We start from the raw sequence: 25707 nt of genomic DNA, 5'->3' as shown, positions 1-25707 counted from the left end.
ATACTTACAGACCTAAATTAATGAAATTATTGACAACATGAAACATGAAATTCAAGTGATTCTGTGCAGAATTAATAAATAAGTATATTTTGTTATTTCTCTGTAGGACTAGATCTGAAACAATGGTTTTCACTCAACCTTTATTAAAAAGATACTGCACAATGTAAATATATATGTATATATAACATAATTTCACCTCACCATCTTTAAAATGCACATTTGGGTACATTAATACTGTTTGGTTTGTGTTCTTATTTTCAGAGACAGAATACCTACTTAGATTTACGCTTTCATTTCCAAAGCGATATATTCAGCGTAAAATGTTTTACTACTCTGATTACAAGTCAGGAGTAAATTCTTAGCTTACAGCTATAAGCTAAGCACAGAACGATGCAAAGCACAAATACTCTCCTCCTATATATGCATTTAACGTGAATTAGCTTTCCCACTTCCCCACCACAACCCTCACTCAGTTCAAAGTAACCAAACTCAGTAATTCCACTTAAATATGATCACAAATCAGTTACAGCACAGGATCTAAGTGTGGACTGTAAAAACCGGGGAGAGAGAAGGTGTGAAAAAGACAGGGACTGCTCAGCTCATGACTCTAAATAACTGGATAATAATTTTTAGACTGGTGAAAATACCAGTTTGTTCATTCCAAGTGGGTGTCCGATACCTGGCTATGTCATGTCATGACCTCTATCACTTGTTCTAAGTGAGCTGAACAATCTTAGGGGGTCTTAACTGGGGAGACCTGCAAGCAGAGCAGTTTGTTTAGTTAAAGAAACACTCCCCTAGTTAATTTGACAGATTTTAAATAAAAATAAAAAGGCTTTTTAAAAGAAATTATATGTCACTTTCTTCCTAACAGAATATAAGCACAGATCCATAGAAATGTAGAGGCAAAACTCTCAAATTAAATATTTTTAACTATCAGATATTTGTATTTTGTTTTAGGGAACAAAGTCATAATGGTTTTATAAAGCCAAGTATACCGACATAAAGAAGTCTTTTTTTTGTCATGCAGAGTTCGCTGCTAATCCAGACATAGAAAAGAACAGTGTTTTATATTTACACTCCATTCTTTTTTTTTCTATTATTCTAATAAAATGACCCTGCATATTTACTCAAGCTGTTTAAGTAGGTAAGAAGTGCAAATAACATGGCTTGCATCATGTTACAAATCCAAATAAGTAAGAAAGCTGCCAGCACAGAAATATATATTAAATTCAGAAAAAGCAGATAATTTATATAAATAAATAAAAATATATATTAAATTCAGAAAAATTTTTGCGTAAGTTAATTTGAGGAGTGCAAAACCTCTTTTAGATATTTCAGGAATTTCTTTTTTTCACTGTTAGCATCTCTTATTTTTTGTAAACACACAATTAATGAAAAGTTCCTGGATTTAACTCAAGCTTGGATAATGTTGTCCCTCTGTGTTCCATCTGAAACAGTTTTGCAGGTTTGTTTACAAATAGGTCAAATGCTCCTATTTCTTTATATGCAAAACAAATCCATACACTAATTTCACTTTATTTACTAATGCTGTTCATTGCTGACTGTTAATAGTTTCTCTGGCCATTTTCAAGTTTATTTTTGAAGAGCTTGTAGTGCTTAGACTACATGGAAATGATCGGCCACATACTTGTCACTAAATTGTCCAAGCCAAAAAATCAAATGTGGGAAACAGAAGAATGACAACATGCATCCTACACTGAACACATCTTGTTTTTAGCACTAATGGCTTTGTGTATTTATCTAGCAGTGCTCTTCAGTGCTGATTCAAATAGACATTTGCGTTTGGCTATGGACCTGCTCATAGCCTGAAAAGAGATACTTATTCTGTAAAAGTTAAATTCCTACTCTAATTGTTTCTTTGGTTGCTGTTTGCTCATTCTAGAATTAAACTGGTCACACACATTTTTCATGTTTGATCCACTGAAATAAAACTAGACAACTTTTATAGACATTGTTTTATTGAAATGGATGTTTACTAGTTAAGATCATACTGCTCTACGGAAAATAATTCTCCTGCTGCTTATAAACATTTTGATCAGCCATATTCAAGTGAAAGAACAGGTCTAAGGGGGAGGGGGAAAGGAAAAGAAAGAAAATGGGAGGAGTAGAGATGGATACCATGCACAATTCTCATGTGACCTGTGGTACTACCTAATTATAAAACCTAAAGTTTCCATAAACCTTTCATTGGAAGCAGCAGTATTCCTTCTATCACATTTCACTCCCTGTTGGCTGATTTACCTACATTTCCGTGAGTAGAAGAACAGAAAATGCAATGAATAGTTTTGAGGAAGAAATCTAATGGCACATTGTAAACAAGCACCATCAGTTTAGAAACTGAATGCAAATACAGCAAAGGGATTTTTCCAATAGATCTTTCTTCATTTTGGTACAGGACACGTAAGAGAATGCTACTGAACTGCAACCTCAATTATACTGGCCAGAAAATTACCTTTAACCATTAAATTAAAAAATGTTCTTCAGCACTATTCAGTTTAGCATTCTACACTGTCTCCAGGCTGAAGGTGGTCTGCATGTTGAACTTAGTACTGTGTGGGTTATAGTCTTTGTTTGCAGTCTTAACTGGGGATTGCACCTTAGCTACCGTAGTTCAAGCGTAAAAATACTTTGTCTGTAACACTATATACTGTTGCCAGCGACCCTCTAAATCCTTGAACCAACTGTGTCCTCTGGTGTCACAGAAGATAATGCCAATTTATTGCAATGTGTGGCTTTTTTAACTGATTAAAATTAAGCCGTAAACACGTGACAATGGAATTAGCACATTTAGAGAGTCTGTTTTCCCACATCCCATTTTGCGCTAGTGTGGCTGATCCCTGCAACTCTACGCGGGTGCAATTTTAATGACTTCGCTAGGTTTTGATGTTCTTATGAAAAAGCAGTGCTTGGTGTTTGTGGAGAAGGTAGATATGGAGGCTGAGTAGCTGTGATTGCGGACACTGTGACATCGTCTCTGTTTTTCGATAGGATCGGTGTCATTTTCCTCCCCACGATAAGACACCTCACTGACAGAGCCCGATTAGGGAAAATTTTATTATAAAATTCACTTCTATCGAACAAGGATGGAGTGATAAACAGTCCAGCCTCAGGGAAGAAACAGGAAAAGATTTTTCTTCTCTCTCTCTTTGTCCCTTTTTTGTTTTCCTTTTCTTTCCCCATTTAAGAAAAATCCTCCCTCCTTGTAGGACTTTTCCTGAATGTGAATGTGTTAAGCTAATGAGAATTCCCCAAATGTAGAGATCAAAGACATATGAATGTTGTTCTAAAAGGAGAACAGTTGTGTTACCTCAAAATTCAAGATTACGATTTTAAAAAGCAAAAAGTGAGGGCATTTTCTGAATTACATTTTCTGTCAAATTCATTAAAATCAAAAGTCTTCTGGATAGGAAGCTTAGGCAAACACAATTTTATTTTCCAATATTCACTTACATTCCTCCCTGGTTAGAAAACTGGCAAGCTGCAGGGTAAACAGGCAAAATGGATGCTTGTGGCCCTCTAATGCTTGAAGATGGACTAACTTCCAAGGAAGAACATAAAAGAAATATCAATTTTATCTTTTTTTTAAACACTAAAACATCTTTGCTTCTGTGTTTGATATCTCACAGAGGACACCTCTAACACGGCATCCAGTGCCATATATGCAACACATTTCTGTACAGTAATTAGCACAGAGGTAGCCAGTAAATATTATCTCTAGAAGGTGGCTGGGGGAACTTGGAGAATGAAGTTCAGGTACACAGAGTAATTCATTCCAGTTCTTACTTTACATATTTTCTTAATTTACATTACCTGAAACACATTCATGAGCTGATTAGGAAAAAAAACAGTGCTAAAAAGTAATTTTTCTAAAAAAGAAAAAAATAAAAGGAAACTAACACAGCGGAAAAGAGTGTACTGATGATTTTCTCAAGCTTTCAAATCTAAGCTGTAACAATGCCACGAACCAAATGGTTGTCTTGGTTGCTCAACAATAACACTTCCAAAGGAAGAAAACTTGCCAGTATTTTTTTATTTATGTCCAAACTGGAGTCACTACATTGAAACCATTCCCTCAAGATGGTGGCCTCAAAGTTACAGACGCTCCTTAAACGACTTTTAAGCACTTTCAATTAGAACAGTACAAATCTGCTGTCAAAGAGAGCCTTAGCATACAAGTCCTTCCGGCAATGTTCTAGATTTGCTTTTATTAAACAACAATGGGAGGATGTTTACAAGCATATATAATTTTCATTAGGCACACTCAACCCAAATACAGAACACATATGATGCAAACTTCAAATAACTTCAGTAGCACTTGTAGCCCTGAAGTAAAAACTTGACAAAAATGCCTGCTTATTTGGCTAACACATCTTCCTAGAAATTGTATTTACTGACATCTGTACCTTTAAATCAAGCTTAATACAAGTAATAACTGAAGAGCCTGCTGAAATAAACACAGCAATAAATTTTATGGTTCTATGAAACTACATTAAACTCAGCCATCAGGACAGAACTCAGCTCCTCCACTTGCAACTTGTATGAAAGAAGACATAAAAATGTTATTTAACACTCTTGGAACAGTCAAGACAAAACATGTTTAATCTATCTGTAATTTCAAGTTGAGCGCACCATATTTTTAATAATGTACAAATTATTTTGGAAGCCATGATCATGCTACCCAGTCTTATCATGAAACACTAGATTCTATCAAATATTATCATCATATTTTTTGACTGATGATTCAGTTCTATGCTGTGCAGTTCCACACAATCAGAAAAAAAAAGTGTTTTCAAAGATGACTGCATTACAACAAACATCAATGTGAAGAAATATGACTAATGATGGTAAGGCAGATCAATTAAAGGGCAAGTTGGAACTCCAACACATTTCTTTTTAGCCTTCAAAATAAGATTTTCAACAATAAGTTAGTGATTTCAGTATGGGAAGTAGCCAGAGAAAAAAAGTGCATCATTTGACTAGTGGTCTGTTAGATAGATTTCCTTCAATAACTTCTTAAAAGAACATTTGCTTCCAATTGACTGTAGCTGCAGCATCAGAGCTGTTAACCATGTATTAAACATGAAAAAAAAAAATACAGCTCAATAACCCCATCTAAACACAGAGGAATTCTAATTAGCAACAATAAGGCAATAAGGCTGTTCTTCCCTACAATTTCTTCCATGGAAATGTCTTTAAATCTGCTTGAAACTTACAATCTTTTCTGGGAGGGGGGCAAAAGAAAACTCCTACTTGAATAATTTAGACAGCTCAGTGTTATATCCTCGTTGTGTTAAAGTTGGCTGTTCCTCTCCACCTGCAGCCTGAACAGGGAGCTGGTGAGACTGGCAGGAAACAAAGGGAAGATCAGAGAAGAGCATCATTCTGTTCTGTGTAAATACATGGTGCTGCAGTTTGCAACAGAAACCAGAGTTACACCTGAACTCCAGTACCCAAGTAAATAATTAGAATCTGCACACAATTAATACTTTTTTTTTTTTCCCCTGGAATATCCCCAAATAGCAGCATTAACTAGAAGTCTTCTGGAGGGCGCAAGTAATTCCCTTTCTCTCCCCAAGACATAGTACATGAGTTGCCTGTGTGGATCTGTGTAGCTATAAATACATTTATCTAGAAGAAATAGTCAAACAGTCTTTTCTAAGAGGAGTGCCTGATTGGTTAGCACAAAATTGATACAGTGGAGTGAAGAATAACTGATAAAGAGATAATCCAGTGTGGCAATGTAGTTCTGCAGCGCTGTAGCTCCAGCCTTCATTGGGTGGTGAGTGTAGGGTGATGGAAGAAAAGGACAGGCTTCTGTTGTTTGCATTTGAAGTATGAGGGAGACATGGTGTGAGCAACCTTCAGATGTGAAGAACAAAAGCCCAGTTTTCCTCTATACCATCTTTAACTATATGGTGAAGCCTAAAGCTGAAACACTGCTATTCCATTTTTACAGCTGATGTTCTCTGTATCTGTTTTTTCACCTCTGCAAAGCAGAGATGCAAATACCTGCATGTACTTATTCAGTGCATGCATAGCTTCATTTCCAGAGAGAAGGTCAGTGTATATGTTCTAACCTGACCTTAATTTACCCAGTAATTTCCCAGGCTGTTACATCACACTCATTACTGGCATAACCAAGCACTTCCCAAGCAGGCTATATTTAACAAATGTTTAAAATTATTTCTGCAAGGATTAAACATCCAGAAATAATTTTATTTTATGTAAGTGAATAATTTGGAGAGAAGAATAGTACCTAAGCTGGTGGTGGATCAGAGTATGCCAGTTACAGGAGCACTTAAGCGCCCATTGGCACAGCAAGACTCAAAGACCCGGTAGGTTTCAAAGAAACACTTTTTTTTTTTTTTTCCCTTCTAGAACTCTTTGCTTTCTAGTAAAGCTGCAACCACAATGTTCTCTCTCTTAATGCCACCATAAAAAATCAAAACACTTTAAAACAAATTGATGTCCTCTTTAATATAGTCATCACATCATCACAGTGCCCTTGCACCCTGCTTGGTGACAACCAGGGGGATGCACACACATCTCTCTCTCTTGCTTGCTCTCTCTCTTTTTTTTTTTTTTTTTAAGGCATTGAAGCAGGCAACAAAGAAGGAGAGAAAGACTGGGAGAGACACTCAATTGAGATATTGGCACCTTTGATTGACAAGATCTAATCAGCTTATCTCCACACTAATAAAGTTGATGGCCTGTGGAGCTGGTATATGTCCAGCTTCAAGTGAACTTTCAGTAGCCAAAGCCTCAAGGGCCAGGACTAAGACTGAGCTTATCTAAACTGATTTAAATCAATTCCTAATGGGCTATTTCAATTTGATCAATTTGAAAGGTTGGAAACCTGTAACCACTTGACTCAATTGTCTTGATTTGTGCTGGCATCACTGGAGATTTGGTCAGAGACACAAACTATTTATCTACAATGAAACAATGGAGTACAACCAACACACTTCTGAAATTATTTGACCCTCCTTAAGGTGCTGTTCGGTTTATTACAAATTGGGTATTTTACAGAGCAACTTCTCTTGTACATGCACTCAATAAAATATTTTGAAGTATGCTGTTCCAAAATGGGTAGTGAATGCCACAAGCAAAATAATCTATGTCATAAAAAGGGGCTGAAGTGCTTTGCAGCTCTTGAACAATTGGCTTTATTTCTTTAAATTAACAGATTCCTTTATGTGTTTTGAGGGACTGCCTGTCCCACCAAAGGTGTGATGTCAGAATGGAACACTATGAAAGGAATGATTCGAGTGTTCAGACAGATTTCATTCATTATCAGCAGAATTAAACAATTCACTTCTGAAGTTCTTGGAATTCATTTTGCAAAGCTCAATGCACTTTCAACTCCAGAATAGCATGTCAAGTAAACATATGTGACTATGTGTATTGCATTACATGAGGAAAAAGCTTGCTACTTCTCTCAGGGTAGATCACTGCTTTTAGGAATGCACAGGATTTCATACCATCAAATTGCATTTACGTAAGATAATTCCTCAATTAAGAACTCCATTATCCATATAAAAATTAATGTTTTTATGAAAACATGGTATTACTAAACAAACACCTTATGAAGTGGAACTATATACTCATATGTACTTTACAGATTTGACAAAGCATGAGCAGTGAAACCAGATATAAGTATTTTTCAGTCAATAGCACACATGAACACCTTAGGAATGTCTTGTGTTTAATAGAGGTAATTTAAGCACTTTCCAAAGGAAGAGTTTTTTGGTATTAATGCTAGATTACAAAAAACCCTAAGCAATATTTTCATTCAGATTGTGGTTTTCAAGTTGTAATTGCTTTATACAAAATCCACTCAGTGTTATCACTCAATATCATCTTCACTGCTGTACATCTGAAGATAATTTTGCAATAAAAACTTAATTGATAGAGCTTATTTTTCACTAATCTCCTAATATAAAAAAATGAAAAAGTACTAACAGTATGTATTATAAGCTATGACCCTCACAGTGCAGGATATTTCTAGTTTATCAAACTAAAATAGATCCATTTTACAGCATCAAATATTTTATATACTTTAATAACGTAGAGACTTTTTCCCCAAATAGGAAGTAAATGGAAAATTCCCTTAATAAAGGAAAATGTGGAGAGTAAAAGTCATTCACAAAGAGGCTAAGCAGAACACTTTATCTCATAACATTACTAGCTTGTGCCCCACTGACCATTAGTGCAAAATTTCAAAAGATTTCAGTTATGGAAATCAGTAAGTCTGCCATCAGTGACATCTATTAAGAAGTTAAATTCAGTGATTTTATAGTTATAAACTGAACTCCTTCTGATGTACTGCATAAACTGGATTCTGAACAAGACTTTCAAAATCAAAACATTGTGGATTATTTTATATTTCTGTCTCCTTTGGGTAAGTTAGACATGGAATCAGTCCTAAGAGCTTCTCGTCAGTTAAGTAAACAGTTCTAGTGATTACAGAGAATATCAGAAGAGAAAATAAAGCATTCATAAATGAGGACTGGCATTTTGAATTCATAAGGCTTTTTCTTGAACTTCACTACACCTTGAAGAAAATGCTTCCGGAGCAGAAAATTCCCCAGGTACCAGCCACCCATTAAGACATCATGAGAAATATCCTGAAATCCTGAGACCTGAGGTGATGTTGAGATCCAGCCACTAGCAGCTGGATTCTGTGTTCCTGAGCAGAGCAGGTAACTTCTGTCTTGAAAAATAAATGGTCTCCAGAGTCAAGGAGCTACATTTGGCTCACAATCAACAGTTTGTCTGGTTGCCCCAGACTTTGTTCCCGGTTCTACTACAAAAAGCTGCTGGAGTGGACAATTTGACACTTGGAGTACCTGGGTGCTGCCCTGCAATCTGTGTAGGCTGAAAAGAGATAAACCTAAACCGTATAACTGAGATCATCTCTCCTCCTGCAGTGTGACTTTGAACTTTCCTTCCTCCCCAAATCTCCCACCTTTCTGCTTTTCCACCTTTTCTGCTTTGCTCTCTTGTAGAAGGATCCAAACTTGATTACTCACACATAACTCAAAACAACATAGAGAATCAAGGAAAATGCTCCTACTATTTGGGATGTCTACATAGGCTTAAGGATACCACCCTTCCTGACCATTCAGGACATCTGTAAGACAGAAAAGATACTCATAATAACCACAAACATCTTTCCAAATCTGCACAGGCCTCATTTTTCTGAACCTCAGAGACAAATCTAGCTTGGTGCTGCCATGCTGCCTTCTTCCTTTGTTTTTTTTTTCTTTTTTTTTTTTAATTTAACATCACTGTGCTTCAGTCTATCCGCAGAATGAGTATAATATCATTGTTTCTGTTATCTCAAGAAGATTACATGGATGCTTAAATGAAGTTCTGGGAGCCCATGGTATTAAAGAGCAAAACCACATAGCCATCAAACTGGCAAAAAAATTGCAGCAACTTCAGTTGCAAAAATGCAAGTATGGCCTTATTTTTGCATTTAAATACCTCTCATACTGTCATTTAATGATGGAAAAGTTTTCTAAACACAGCCATCAGTTTGCCAAGATCACTGCAGATGTATCAGACGGAATTAATGACTGTAAAAGGCTGAAAGATTTGTGCTTTGTCTTCTGTGAATGAAGACACTACTCTCCAGACCAAATCAGCCTCTGCAATTTTTGGCAGTCAAATCATAACAAGGCCAAAGTAATACTAAATCATTGATGAGGTTTTAAAGTTTAAATATCAAAGTGGTATATATGCAGAAGAACTGTTGACATTTGAATTTCAGCAATAGGCATTTTTTAGGCATTTCAAACTGTAAAACCTGACATTTCAGTGTTCATATACAAAACCTGCTATGATACAAAACAACACTTTTCCACCAATACTTTGTCATTTAAAACTTTCTTCTGTGTTATATAGTCACACAGTAACATTTCAGAAGATATTATTGCCTAGAAACCTGTCATCCTCATGTAAATAGGAAAAATCTGCTGTACATTAATTATGATTTTTTGTAGTGATCACTTTCAGTCTTCTTGTTTCCAGTAGTCAGGTTTTCATCCCCCTTATTATTCATGTTGAAATCTTTTCTGGCAGGTAAAATATAGTACTCTTATACAATGTTTTGATGAAGCACACCAGAGGAAATGAAATTAAATGAACTGGACTACCCAGAAAGAAAAACAACACAGGTGAAATACAACTGTTCAGCGTATTATTTTCATGACATATGGGAACTAACCTGTACTGCTCCTCAATTATTCCATAATGTATAATGTCTGTATCCCCAACCTTCTAACAGCTGGGATTGAAATGTTTTGACATGATGATCTCTAGGTGGCAATACTGAAAGCATTAAAATATAGATATAAATAGGTGATAATGAAGAACAAAATGCGTACCATTTTCTTGCAGTCATAGTTTGCAAATTAACAAGCTGCTATTGATTTTTCTTTGAGGTCAATAACAGCATTTATTGATCTGAGAAGTTAATACTCACTGAGGTCAATATTATATCTCAGGGGTCAACATAAGTGGATTCTGACTTCTATTTCCTGTCCATATATAAATATTATATAGGCAAAATGGGAAAATTTCATCTTTGGAGATATGAAAGCACTGTATTTGACAGGATACAAACTCTCCAAAACATTAAAACTTAAGAAGAGAGTCTACCTGGATCATTTTCAGACAGCTCTCAAACTCTTAAAACCTTGTAAGGTAGAAGTACTGTCTTCATGAACTGTATCTTCAGGTCTGAACTTAACATCTCCCAAGTACAGAATGGTCATTCATTCTGCTATTTCCCCACACCAAAAATGAAACCCTTTTAGAGATTACTCAATATCAAGGGACATCAACATATTTTACCAAGCTAGAATAAAACTCATTAAAAAATAATCGCTGAATAACAGTTGTGGTGTTTTGGATTTTGCTTATTGCCCATTCTTTTCAATGTGATCTCAAGAGAAATTTTCCTACTGCCTTCAGTGAACTCAGGATTGGGCCCTTGTAAAATCACATCAGGTTTTCTTCTGTAGTTTGTTACCCAAGCATTAACATGACTAAAGAAAAACTAGAAGTGAGTAATTAGTCTCCTGATAAATTACTCTGACAAATATCAATGAAGCTGTAGCACACTTTTGGAAAATGATAGGGAAGATAATAAATTCCAGAAATGCCAACCTCGCATGGGGATTTTTGCAGCTCCACTGCAACAAATGGTCAATAGCATAACACTTCAAAATATGGAAGTTACATATAGCTTTGTAAGGAATTGTATTTGTGTGAAGAGATAGTATAAAACTTACAGCACAAACGAAGCACAGTGTGGCAAGCATTTAAACTGGCTAAAAGTGATACTAGAGAACTTTAATAATATTCATCACATTTGCATAACTTTACAGTTCAGGAACTTTCTATCATTATGCAAAGCAGAAAATGTTATTTTATGTATGAATAAGCTGTAACAGAAAAACCAAGAGTCCACAAATTGTACAGAACTAAAACCGTTAATACAGAGACTCCTGACCTGGGTAGTAGAACGAGTGGAATATGGGTCATCTGCCTTTTGGCACCAGGACTGTCCTCTGAGTGCTTGAGCAAGCAAAGATTCAAAAAAACAGGAGACCACAGAAAGCTATTTTCATTGTTAATTCACTGTTTTACTTTTCTGTATCAATATTTTGCTTCAAATTTCATAAATTTACAAGACAAATATTTAAAACACTCATTTGTTACCAAAACATAGTGGTTCCCAGACAAAAGGTACATAATTGTGCAAGTGTGCTATGCAGAGCATTACAAATGAATAAAAGGTTCAGTTAAAAATGGCCTAAGTTTTTTAAATGCTTCAAGAAATATGATTATGCAAATAACTATCTATGTATCTAACAGGAAAAAGGAGTAAAATAGTAAGCATTGTTCTTCAAAACATACACAAATACACAATTAACTTAATTTAGAAGTAACAAACTGCAGACAATCTTATTTTGAACCACTAGTTAAAATTACTTTCTTAATTAAACATTCACTGTCTGTTTTTGCATTGCTGCTAAACATGGCAATTTCCACCAAAAGAAAAGAAAACCATTCAAACTCAGTTTTGTCCTCCCTGGGTGGTCAGGAGAACATGCCACACCTCCATATATTTCTTTAAGAGCTACATAGGTTATGGCATATTCTTATTTGTTTTGTGACTTAATTTATTTTAATTTTGAATTTGAAGAAACTTTCTTGGAAAAAGGAGATTACAAACATTATTGTGTTGTTTTTACAGCTGAATAAAATAACTAAAAAATGTCATCAACATAGGGAAAACACCAAAGTTTATCTGAGCATATTTTACATTTACGCATGATTAATTTATTCCACAAATTTAGTGTCATTTCCATTTCTGCGGGCCAGGTTTTAAAAAGCATTTGTAAATGTTTTCTCCAAAGATTAATCTTAAAATGTTAAAATTAACATTTATTCTGTTATAAATACCGTAAATACTTAATCTAGTTCATGACATATTTATAAAGCTTATGCTAAAATTCTTGTTGTGTGGAAGATTTTATGGGTATGAATTAAAAACCCTCCACTTGAGTCATTAACATTTGAGCAATACTCTGACTTGCCATTTTAAACTCATTTGAGAAAATATTATTGTTTCTAGACTGGATTTAAAATACATCCTCCCCATAAAATTGAAAGCAATTAATTAAAAAAAAATCATGAAATAATGGAAGAAAAATTAATGGGATCTATATGTTTCATTCTTACCACTTATATGCTTCATATTTCACTACTGAAAAACAGGGCACTAAAACAGAAAAATCACTTACATACAGAGTAAAGCAAATATAACAATTTTCAGAAAATTTCTCAAGATGGCATTCCAGCCAATTATTACAGCAGGCAAGTGCCAAAACATTCAACACATGGAAATCTTACAACACTCAATTACAAAAAAATGAGATTAATACTTTCAAGACATCTGTAATGAAAATACAGAATTATTGCATCTCTGTGAATAACAAAAAATCAAAAACTGAACAATCCTCCCCATCCAATTGTTTTACATGTTGGCTCTCTAGATCCTGCAAGAGAGCTAAGGAGGAGCCATATCCCAAACACGCAAACACTTAACAGCTTCAGTTTTATAGAGTCACAGACTCCATAAAATATGAAAAAATTCATCATGGTACAGACCAGACAAGCAGATGCAAGAGATTACCTTTGCACCATGTTTATCTTTGCAAGATACGCAATGTAAATTGAGGAATTTATTTCACAAAAATGCAAACCACAACAAGTAGCTACTCCTGATCCCTCAATTTGGAGATCATTAGGCAGAGTTTGACCTCCCTCATGGAAACAAAGTCTTATCTTGTAAACCTTTTTGGAAAAGTACTAAGCAAAACAGAGAGAGGTTGTCTGGTGATCAGTGCTAGAATGGCCTGAAGTTGTGCCAGGGGAGGTTTAGGTTGGGTATTAGAAAAACATTCTTCCCCCAGAGGGTGGTTAACCACAGCATGGGCTCCCCAGGGCTGTGGTCACAGCACCAAGGCTGACAGAGTTCAAGAAGCATTTGGACAATGCTCTCAGGCACATGGTATGACTCTTGGGGTGTCCTGTGCTGGGCCAGGAGCTAGACTCGATAACTTGATGATTTTTATGGATCCCTTCCAACTCAGCATTTTCTATGGTTCTGATTCTTCCCCAGCACACTCATCAATGCATGTGCACACACACACACACACAATTTAATATGTAAATATTTATGCTCTGCCAATAACAGGGCATGTTTATAACCATGATCATTTATTACATTTGTGAGGATTAGGCCAAGAATATAAAATTCCATATCAGAATTTACATTTACATTTTTGGAGGTAGTGAAATATGATGAGGTAAAGAGAAAATGGCAGAAAAAGAACCACAGTGTGATAGACAGCTAATACTTGGAATTAGGACCAAGGAAAAAGCTTGCAAAATAGGGAACGCGCACAAAATCACAGAAGAAAACAAAAGTGTTCTCTTGAGCCAAGAAAAGATACAGAGAATCAAGAATGTACAAATGTGCTTAAGTGGCCTATGACAGACTGATGTAAAATAGTGAATTTGTATTCTCAAAACCATAAACAACAATTTTGTTGGTCTACAGTTCCTCACAACAGCTAGTAGCCAATAACCAGCAGTGGTTTCTCAAAACAAGACTGTAACAGCTCAAAGAAAATCACAGTTCTAGTTCATACTGCTAGTTCAGACATATGACTGGTACTGCAGATCAGAGTTCCACTCACACTGACAGGATGATATCAAGCCAGTCAGTAAACAGCTTCCAACATGGAACTTCTGAGTCTTTCTAAGTTTTGATTTAAAAACAGAGACTTGTATGGTCAGCAGTACTTGCACAAATCAGAGGTTATGTCCTCATCTGACACACATTACACAAGCTGACATTTCAACTGTAACTGGACTAAGGTTCCATAATGTTCAGCACTTCTCAAACTTGACTGCTTGCTCATGCAACACTTGGATAATTTTTTGGACCATAAATGTCAGTAGTTACAGGAGAAAATAAACTCTAAAAGCTGTGTAATAAAATCATTATCATAAAGTGGTATGGTGTGACTAGAACTGTATGAAGAAATACCTAGGTAAGGTGCTCTTCCATCATTCCATATTGGGATAGAAAGATGTTTTCCAATTCTGTGCTTGTATGTCCTGGTTCAGGACAGTAGTTTGGGCTTCCCCTCTGCCCCTACACTTCCACCCGCTGCCTACTCTCCCCACCCCCCCAAAAAAAGGTATTTGTCTAACTCTTCAGTCCTAAGATATAAAAGGGCAAAATACTGTGCTTGAAAGATGTTCTACCATGAAAACCCTTTTGATATTGTCTTTACCTAGAAAAGCATGTTCAGTACAGATATATTTTTTAATGTCAAACTTCATTCTTTAGTGCATTTGGAGGAAAACAATGTTAGCCTGTCAGGAAGAAGAGGTAGAAAGCTTCAAATAAGAAATATAAAAATAATCTCCGAAACACATGTGAGCTTTGTCAAGTCTAACCTCATCAACTTTTCTTCTTGATGTAAGTTGTAATATAAAAAGTCTTTGCCAAGCAAGACCTCATGCTGTGCAAATTCAGCTGTGCCCATGTAGTGAAAAATCCATTTAAAAACTATTGAAAATCAGGTTGTTTACTTAAATACCAGAAATAACAATTCACCAAAGTTTGCTTTTTTAATGAAATACACAGCTGATGTTCTGTGGAGAATGAAACCACCAAATGAAGTCATTAAGCAGTGTATTAATATATTTGAAGGTCAAAAGGTGGACTTGTAACTCCATTCAGCTGTGCTCTTTCAAAAGTTGCAACAGACTGACAGTCACTGCCAAGTCAGTATCAGTTGGAATCAATTCATTTCACTTGGTGAAAGTTCAAAAGGAGTGCTAGTGGTATAGGATGGGAGGGAGAGAATAAATCATAAGTAAATGGGAATAGTTTATAGGGACAGCATATCAAAATTTGAAATCTACCCATTAAAGATTAACCAGCAGTTCCCAACTATCTGAAACATTTTGGAGAAGTTTTCTACAATTCATTTTCTTCAGGTTTTCTACAACTCATTTTATTTCTTCTGTGCAAGCTGATGAAGAGAGCTTCTCAGGCCTACACAAGTTGAACACTTACTTGCTACAGGCTTGACTTGGTATTTTTTGTCCACCTGTTGAAATGGGTTTTCTGGACAACCTATGTTAGATGAAATTCTGACATCTCTTGGAGGCACCTAAGCATGGTGGCTGAGAGTGTTGTGCAGATAAGGAAAGAGAATATAAATATACATATGGAGGACAGACAAAATGGTGGCTTTTTCCATTATCTCTTTCTCAAACCAAGGTAGTTTGGAGAGTTTACCCACACTGCTTAGAAACAATAGATACTGCTCATTTATCTTTTTATTTTTATCCTTCTTTCTTTTATTTGCCTTACCTGTTCAGAACCAGACAACAAACTCTCAAATGTTATCACAGAGGGGAAAGCTCCCTGAGGCTAAATAATTTCAAAATTGAAAGAAGCAGGTAGTGTTAGTTGAGACCAAAAAATAACCATATACCTCGACTTGAAATCCTCACATTCTTATTAGGACAAAAAGTCTTCAAAAGCTTCACTACAGACTTAGGAATAAGCTACAATGAATACCTTCATCAATAAATACCATCTTATATGAATAAATACATTTAAGAAAGAGGGTCAGCACCAAAGAAAATCACGCTGAAATGCTGTTTTCAGTGATTCAGTTAGAGGTTACTTCCTATAGAACAGTCTGCACAGTAGAGGTGGTCCAATAGAGGGCCTGTAAAATAATGCTTTAATGTTATCTTCTGAGTTCAGCTTATAATTCAGGTATTAATTTTATCCACAGGTATTCTATGACAAATGCAAGGTATTTGTGAAAATATATAGATTTTAGCCTGTATGATTATTTGTCTGGCATACGCATGGGAAGTACTTAAACATAAAGTTTCCTATAACTGAAAAAAAACATTTTTCATCATTCTAGCATGGAATAAAAATTCACAAAACTATGTTTCTATTACACACAATAAAGCATCTTTATAAGGTTATTGCAATGTTTACTCATCCAAAAATCAGTCTTAAGCAAACTTACTTCAGCTGGATGCGAGTTCCTAACAAGACTGAAGCTAAGTTGTCCCATGATGTGTGATACAATAATGGATTCCTGCACATGTAAAATAACCTGTGACTTCTTCCAAAACAGAGGGCAAAATGGTCAAATTTGGATCACTATTTTTTCCCACTGTAACTTAGCAAATCTGTACTACTGAACAGATTTGACATTCCTCGTTTGCTGCATTAATGATATAATCCCAAACCTACTGAGGTGAAAGATAAGCCCTCTTTTTATTGGAAATCCAGTTGAAAGGTGCTGAGTACCCAAAAGATAATCTTTTAACAGAAATGGTCTTACAACTCTGTAAAGTAAGTTTTTCCTCATCTCTTCAAAAAAAGTACTTGGAAAGGGGTTATTTTTGGTAGCAGTTAGAGGACAGCACTCTGAAAACTAATGAAAAATTCACAATTTCCTTACTTTACAGTAAATACATTATGTATTTAAAATTATAAGAAAATACTAAAATAATCTATATCCTGCATTTGAAACAACACATGGAAATGCAAAGAGCCATGATGCATGGAGCAGAGGGAACAGACTTTGAATACCACTAGACAACGTTGGGTGAGTTACTGGATAAACTTTTCATTACCACAAAGGTGCAAGACCCATACTGCAGCTGAATCAACTCCTTAAGATGAAATACAGAGATAGGGAAAATTGGGATGCTGCCAGAATGTGAATTAATATGCAAAGGAGTATTTGAATACAGAGAAAGGGTATTAAAGAGCTAGAATTGGGAAGGTCAGAGCTGGGAAGGCTGGTGAGAGAGAGGGCCAAGAGGGAGGAGGTGGCAATAGGAAGCCACAGGGAGCAGCTCGGTGACTGGGCAAGCAAGGAACCAGCAGGAAATATTCAAATTGAAGGTGTAAAAAGCCCTTTTCTGGTATCAACAACTGCATGGTGAAACAGTAAGGAATGGAAACTGAGTAGTTTGGTCTCTCCATGCCCTCTCAATGCTGCTTCTGTTTCTTACAAGGCAGACAGCACTACCCAAACATGATTTCCCCCCCATGACCATGCAGCTGGGATACTCCTGAGGCCTGACACCTCCAGAAACAAAAATCTCTCTCTATTTCTTCCTCCTCACCACTTTAAAGTCAAGACTATGAAGAAGGGCAGAGGGCTTAGAGATGTAGGAATGCAATATGCCACTTCAAAATGAATTTCTGAAACAATAAACAGATTTTAATAGAAATCAGCCAGAAAAGAAAAAAAATTATATATGAAACATGAAATACTGCTGCTAGCAAAAGAAACAGGGATCATGAAAAAGATCTCTCTGATGGTGACTGGAAACTGCATAAAAACTCATTTCACTATAGAAACTTTGGATTAAGATTTCAGTAAAAAGATGTTCTGGCATATCAAAGAAACACCTGAGGAGGAGATATTGGTATATGCTCCAGAACTCAGAAGCCCTCTTTCTCTAATGAAAGGTTTTACACACACTATTCACATATACAGGTATGAATAATTCATTAGAGATGAAATAGGTAGATATTAAGTGTAAATATCTAGGACAGGAATAGCCTTTTTTATTTAAAGCAAGGGGCACTAGAAGCAAGGTCCTGATTTTCAAAACTTGGTTTCCATTTCCACACTCTTAGTTATTTTGGACCGCAAATATAATCAGAATACGCATCACCTGAAGACAGAACAGGAGTGTGAAGGTCCAAGAGTTATTAACTAATGCAAGTAAATTACTAAGCATACAAAATTATGACACAGAAGAAACAGCAACCTTTCCACTAGTTTAATGTAACCCTATTTGTATGAACATTAGGGTTTGTTATTTTGTTAAATTAACATTGGATGTTAGAGCCATTTAAATTTTTTCTAAGCTAAGCAAACACTTTTTAATTCTATTGTACCTGTAAAGTAAACTCCAGCTCTTGCAGCTGTAATGGAATGGAAACAGTTTAGTCAATATACTTATTTTAATTTTAATGGTTTCACATATGTTATGCCAGTTCTGGTGTGCACCTCATTTATGACACTTGACCAGCACAACCACCCCATGAAATATGGAGGGAGAAGGTCCTTCAGGGCAGCTGCTTGGGGATTCAGATTGTTCCAGCAGTAAAGGAGTCAGAAATCCAAATCCGTGACACGCTGCTGTGGACAATATGCTTGCACCTCAAATTCCATTACTCGTATCTGGCAGGACAACTCCTGGAGTTGTGTTAAAGCAGTTCCCTTTTCATGCTAAAGTCATTAAACTTGAAGACTCCTGCCTTCAGAAGCACCTTATAAACACTTGTTCACATAATTTCACTGCTCTGTTCACTGCACTTTCACTCAGTGCTGCATCCAGGTAAGACAATAACTAATATTATTTCATAAAGAAGCAAACACACATCTTTGTCTAAAGAGATTCTTATTTGCTTTCCAGCAAGTAGGCTGCCAATGCTTTGAGGTGGGTCTGACCATCTGCCTCTAGGCTACCACAACATTACATTATAAATTTGTGGCCCAGTCCAGAAAAGGAGGCTTGACTGTAGTTCATTGCAACAGGTGAAAGCCAGTGGAATTTGCTTGGATCCCTTAGTAACAAGAATTATTCATGTCACACAAGGGTGGAAAATAAGCTGTTGTGTCTCTTGCTGAGAGATATTTCTCCTTTAACTATTTCAGATTTACATATTCCTGAGATTCCCAATGAGTAAGGAGGATTGAAAAAAAAATAATTTTAAGCAACCTCAAGTAAGATTCAGAATGATTTTCTGTATATGGAACAGGAGACTTTTCCTTCCTTTGATTTCTTTACTTCTAAAACACCATGTTTACATGCTACAAAAGGGGTATAAAAACAAAAGCCAAAACAAAATTTTAAAGATTAAGTACAAAGAATAGATATATTATCCACAAACTCTTCTAGTAGCACAGATACTTCAGAGAGATCCAGAGCAACAGCATATTATCCAATAATCATCACTCAGAGGCAAGCTCAGCACGTCTTCTCAAATTACATGCACTGAAAGCTACAGAAATACCTAAGGGTGATGAAGGAAAAAAAGTAAATACCTGCAACATAGTTTTGCCATGAAATCCTGGACAGCATTCAATGGTTGAATCTCTCTTTCTCTTACATTGTCATGAGACAAGGTGAAACCTACATTAAATAAACACCAGGGGTTTTTTTCCTGGAAAATATCAGGCAGTTGAGAACTTAGTGAAAGCAGTTCAACTGCAGTGTACAATGGTCCTCCACAACAAGGTGTGCTCTTCTTCTCCTTGACAGTGTTTTACATTTCCATGCCAATTTTATCTCTGAAGATAAATGAAAGATTTTAAACTATTCCCGATTCAAAATACTCCAGTCTGAGCAAGCATATCTAAAACTCAACAAAGAGGGGTATATGTTATTATGCTACCTTCTGCAGACAAAATAAGGAGGTTCTAGAATTCATTTTGGTACTGTGGAAATCTGAGCATGGGGAATAGAATTAGGCTCCCTCAAAAACAGGAAGAATTTTGTGATTAATCAGGATTAATTTGACGAGCTCTCCATTTGACTGAAAACACCAATTTTAATGCATTCTTAAAATCTTTCTCATATTCTGAGGCTATATGGTCAGACTAAATGGCCTGAAATTAAGAAAACTGAGTTGTAGAATTGCAAATAATGAGTGGTGTTGGAAATGCCTACTCACAAGGCTGCAAACTCATCTCTTTCTTACAAGCAAACCAGATTATAATATAAAACCAGAAAAATAACAAGAAGAAATATTCTTTAAAACAGTGTTTTGAATTAAAAAAGCAGATGAGTACACTTTGTAGTGTTATCAGACATTATTAAAAACTTCCCCAACTTGGTACAAACAACGGGGACCTTTGCGATTCAAACAGCCAATGGTTTCTCTGTGTATCTGAGAGATTTCCCTCATGTTTTTGCCATAAAATTCAGGCAATTTAAAAGCAAATGCTCTGATTAACTCACAGGTGTACCAAGTCAGCTTCTCAAACACCTGTTAAATCTGCAACATACCCCTACAGAAGTTTAGAATAATGTTCTTCCGCTTACAGCAGGCCTTGAGTAGCCCAGAACTGGTCGCCAGATACTAAAGGCTTTGCGTAGTCCTTCAGGAGGTTTCTGCATAGATTTAAACATCCTTAGCATCAACAAATGACAGCAGACAAACTGTGAAAGCCTGGCAGTGCTGGATTGCCTTAGAGAAGGTGACGTAAGTGGCATCCTGTTCAGACACCACTGAAGCCATGAATCAATGACACCGCTCAAAGAACGGAGTCAGACCTTCCAACAGATCTCAGCTTGTATGAACAACTGTATATAAGATGAAAGGGCTTATCAATTTAGAGATGCAAACAGGAAAAAAGCTTCTAATTTATCATGGTAAGTTTCAGGAATTGTAATGTGAAATTGCATAAAATTAGTTATGTGATGTCAGATTAATCCCTAGATGATCACAGGGGCAGGTTAAAATAGTATATGTATTTTTGCTGATTAAGGTAATAAAAAAGACCCAAATGTGACTTATTCCAGAAAATCATCCAGCTTCATTACAATATGCAACATACATATCCATAATTGGGAAAAGATGCCACATAAATAAAGTAGAATAGATACTTAAGTGTTGTCACATCCACCTCACAGAATCACAGAATGGCTGAGGTGGGAAGGGACCTCTTGAGATCATCTTGTCCGACACTCTGCCCTAGGGTCACCCAGAGTGAAGACTGTGCTCACCTGGATTTCAAGTATCTTCAGAGATGGAGACTTGACAATCACTCTCAGCTACCTATTTCAGTGTTTGACCATTCCCACAGTAAAAAATTTTTTTCTCATGTTCTGATGGAATTTCACAGGTTATAATTTGTGCCTCTTGTCCTGTCACTGGATATTACTAAGAGGAGTCTGGCTCCCTCTTCTTCATTCCAATGCATCAGCTATTTGTACACATTGATAAAGTCCTCCTGAGTTTTTCTTCTCCAGACTGAACACTGCTTTCTCAGCTTCTCCTCACATGAAAGATGCTCCAGTCCCTTAATTCTGTTCATGGTCCTTTCCTGGACTCACTCCAGTAAGTTAATGGCTTTCTTGTATAGGGGAGTCCAGACATAGAAACAGCACTACAGAAGTGGTCTCATCAGTGCTGTGTAGCTCTTTATGCAACAAAAGTAATAAGAGAGGCAAGACATGGTCTGAGGAGTCAGCTCAAAGATGAACAGAAAATCAGGTTTTTTTGCATAGAATAATCAAAAGTAATTCCAAAAGTAAGTTCTTTCATTGTACTGAATTAATCTAAATTGACTTATACCTAGAATTATTGTGATCCATGCCAGGATTAATATAATTAATCAGTTTCCATAAAAATCTTGGGAAAAAAATCTACATTACAATGAAGTCAGTATTTCCAAAGCCATAGTCTCGAAGTTATTTAATATTAAGAAGTCATATAACTCCACTCCTACTCCTCACAGAGTTTTGGGAACAAGAATTATACACCTCTCTTTCTCTCTCTTTCTCTCTCTTTCTCTCTCTCTGTGCATAACATAAAAAGTAGAGACGGACACAAAGATGGGGTGAATTAGGGACTCTTTGGAATTCAGTGCAGTTTCACCTGGTTTTGATACCGAAAGACACCGTTTCCATATAAATATACATTTGCACTCCAACCATATTTCTCAGAAATCACCATGGAGATAATGCAACCAAAGTTAACACGATCATCATCTCCATAAAACCAACCATATTTCTCAGAAATCACCATGGAGATATGCAACCGAAGTTAACACGATCATCATCTCCATAAAGCAAATTCCACATGGAGTAAAAAAGGATATAAGATGTCTCTTCCCCAAAAGGATCAGTCTGAATTTTTATATCCTGCTACTTTGTGAAAGATCCAGGCTCAAGCAAAGCAAATCAGAAACCATTTTTGACAAGTTTAAAATAGTCCTTCTAAAAACAAGTTATTGACCATTTATAGAAAATCTGCAGGAAAGCAAACTTAATTGCTATCATATGTCTGTCTATATAATGTGCCATCCTCTTGCACGAAAGAATTAACACTCCTTGTCCCCTCCAAATTCTGCACTGTATGTTCCATACATCCATTTCATTATTGTGCACAGCACTAAGCTCAGAATAATTAAAATGCAGGCACTTTAGTAATACCATTTATTTAGCATAGCTATGTTTAACTCTGTAAGGGTTTAACTCAATTTACCTCTTTTAAAGTCTGAATTCTAAAAAAATATACTAGAATGTATCAATTAATTGGGACTCTGCCAGAAAATTATTCGTGGCTCAAACATACATTTTCTGAAACTTTCCTCAACTTTGCACAAGCTTTATTTAAGGGGATTAGACTTTGAAGGCTTAACTATTGCTGGTTTTAAAAAAAATCCACTATCAATTGCTAAAACTTAGTAAAAATATTTTGAAAATACCAACTGAAAAGTTGTAGCCAATTAAAAACCCCACTAATTCAATAATTGTGCTGCAATTTAGCCTTCTCCCTTAATTTTATTCCATCTATATTTAGGGATATGATTTGTTTACTTCTTTCATTGCATAGAAACAGCTGCATAATCAGTCATAAACTGACTGCAAGAAAATTGAGCTGATAACCTTATTATATATCAACTGTAGTTAATATACATTTACTAAAATGATATTTTTTACATATATGAATAAAAGTAAAAGACAAAAACAACTGGAGTCTGCAGTGTGTGCTAGCAATCATTGCGGGTGGGTAAACTGACAACATGTAACTGCATATTAAGACAAATGTAGAATTTAGACGAAGTATTCCATCTCTTTTCAGATGTATACTTTTAAACCTCAGGAACTGTTTTCAGTAGATGTCATGCCTTTTAACTTGAAAAAAGATAAGCGCAAATAAGCTCCCAATTGTCTCCCCAATATGTAAACCACATCTCGGGCTGCTGTCTCTGTTTCGCCTTTGAAGTTTCCCTGAAATGTCATGTGTTGTGAAGACTGCTGTGCATAAGCAAGACAATTTGCTCACTCTCAGAATTCTTACCGGTTTCCACTGCTATTTGGTATCCAGCCTCTAGTCTCCGAGATGACCTTTCCAGCCTCTCTGTGTTATCGAGCAGATGTGCCCTCTGAAAAAGAAAAGGGAAGAGAGAGAAAAAAAAATCAGGCAGCAGCCTACAATGTTCTCTCCCCCTTTTTAATTGTGCTTTCATATTCCAAAACATAAAAATATCCACGTATATTTTATGGAGGAGCCTGTTACAAGGACCACTGGAAGGGGCAGGTTCTATGATCAGTCATAATTATATGTACCAATCATTTTTGTTTTGAAACATGGAATATGTGCTTCACTCTTCTTACATGAACTCACAAATCAGAATGCAACTATTACATGGGAAACCTGTCTGAAGAGCATTTCCAAAATAGATTTCTCTGTGACACATGCATACAAGCACCCATGATTTCTATTCAACTACAGTTTGATGAAACCATCACTTTAAATGCAAGTGGTAGTTTTTAATATGAACTTAATTTTCGGCAGAGGATATATTTCCTTTATGTGTACTAGTCAAGGGAGGTGATAAAAACAACAAGTTATTCATACAGAATACTGAACAGCATGAATATTCTTCAGACTGTTTGATGTAAAAAGATGTAGAAACAAAACACTGGTTTCTTGATTTACATCTCTTATGCCTAAATATATGTGAATATATAAGTAATAGATACAGATGCAGGTATAAAATATTTTTCCCAGAAGTCATTTGCCCATTTATCAGATAACAATAAACTGTGGTAAAAATGCATCTTTCAATACATTTTTGCTTGGGGAGTCTGTAATAGTGAAAAAGTGAAATTATTATTTTCATTAGTTTTTCCTCCATTCAAAACACCAACATTTCACCATGTAAGCTCATTTCCTTTGAAAATTTGATCCTAGACTAGCTCTAATCAAGTCATCAAAAAATATAAGCCACCCCCTCTCCCTCCCAGTAAACACACACACCTTTCCAAGCACTCCTTTACCCAAAACCCACATTTTGGATATTTGTCAAAAAATATTTCCTACAACTTTGCCTTGTTGACAGATGTCATTTTAAAACAGAAGAAATGCTTTCTAATAATAATAAAAAAAGGAGGTGCCATACATATTATCTGAGTGGCTGTCTACCGAAACGATCTACCTTGCTCTAATGAGCCCCTATGGATCTTGGGAGATGCAAGCTGTATTGACATGCACACTTAAGCTAATACACCTAGACCAGTGCCTCCAAGCTCTAGCAGCCAGGGATGCTGACAGAATATCTCGCTTCTATCTTCAAAGAAAGGAAGTGATTAGTATGTTATCATTACCATTCAAAACGTGATTTCCCTATTCCCTCCCGGCATAGGTGACACATCTCTGAGATGCGGCCAGACGATCGAGGCAGCTAAAGCCACATCAAAGCTTGCCTTGAATTTTTTTTCTTTTTTTTTTTTCCCCCCCTCTCTTTTTCTTTTTTTGGAAATCATTAAAACAATGCATTTAGATCAGCATAGATAGGACCCAATGTGAAGGTCAGGAAAGCTGCAATAACAGTCTATAATAATTAATAGAGTTGTCTAATACACAGTGGATAGGTTAAGAGTAAATTGCAAAAAGGCTTTTGCATTCATGGGGGGCAGGCCACCAAGAAAAAAAAAATCAGCACAAGCACTTAATAAAATTTAAAACCACAAGCTACAATGCTTTAATTGAAATCATGACAGCAACTAGAGTGGTGCATGTTCTTAGTACTCATGGTCAATCTAGATAATTAGTGTTAATTTTGCTTAATTATTTTTTAAAAGGCATCTTTTCATAACATCTGCTGGTTCCTCTTCACTGCCCATTAGAAGAAAAAAAAAATAGCGTGGTGCCTTTCTCAAAATAGTACCCCTCCAAATCATACTAAAGTAGTGTTAAATATTTTAAACTTTGTAAAAACCCTCAGAAACCTAACACTTACGTAGATGTCTCTCAAGAAAGAAAAGTAGAACGGGAAAAGGGCGGGAGGT

The 25707-nt window shown here is 35.9% G+C and overlaps 1 protein-coding gene across 4 annotated transcripts in view; it reads right to left on the bottom strand.

Moving 5' to 3' along the window:
* The window catches only part of VTI1A (vesicle transport through interaction with t-SNAREs 1A), a 255436-nt gene that overhangs the window by 174905 nt on the left and 54824 nt on the right, over positions 1 to 25707 (bottom strand). For all 4 annotated transcript variants that reach the window (XM_017735191.1, XM_017735192.1, XM_017735193.1 and 1 more), the window contains one exon: positions 23714 to 23798. In XM_017735191.1, coding sequence (XP_017590680.1) covers positions 23714 to 23798 — 85 coding nt within the window. The remainder of the gene's footprint in view (positions 1 to 23713; positions 23799 to 25707) is intronic.

Source organism: Corvus brachyrhynchos, unplaced genomic scaffold (genome assembly GCF_000691975.1).
Source record: "Corvus brachyrhynchos isolate BGI_N302 unplaced genomic scaffold, ASM69197v1 scaffold705, whole genome shotgun sequence".
Taxonomy (NCBI): Eukaryota; Metazoa; Chordata; class Aves; order Passeriformes; family Corvidae; genus Corvus; species Corvus brachyrhynchos.
The sequence above is the reverse complement of the archived record's forward strand: the minus strand, read 5'-3'. Positions and strand labels throughout refer to the sequence as shown.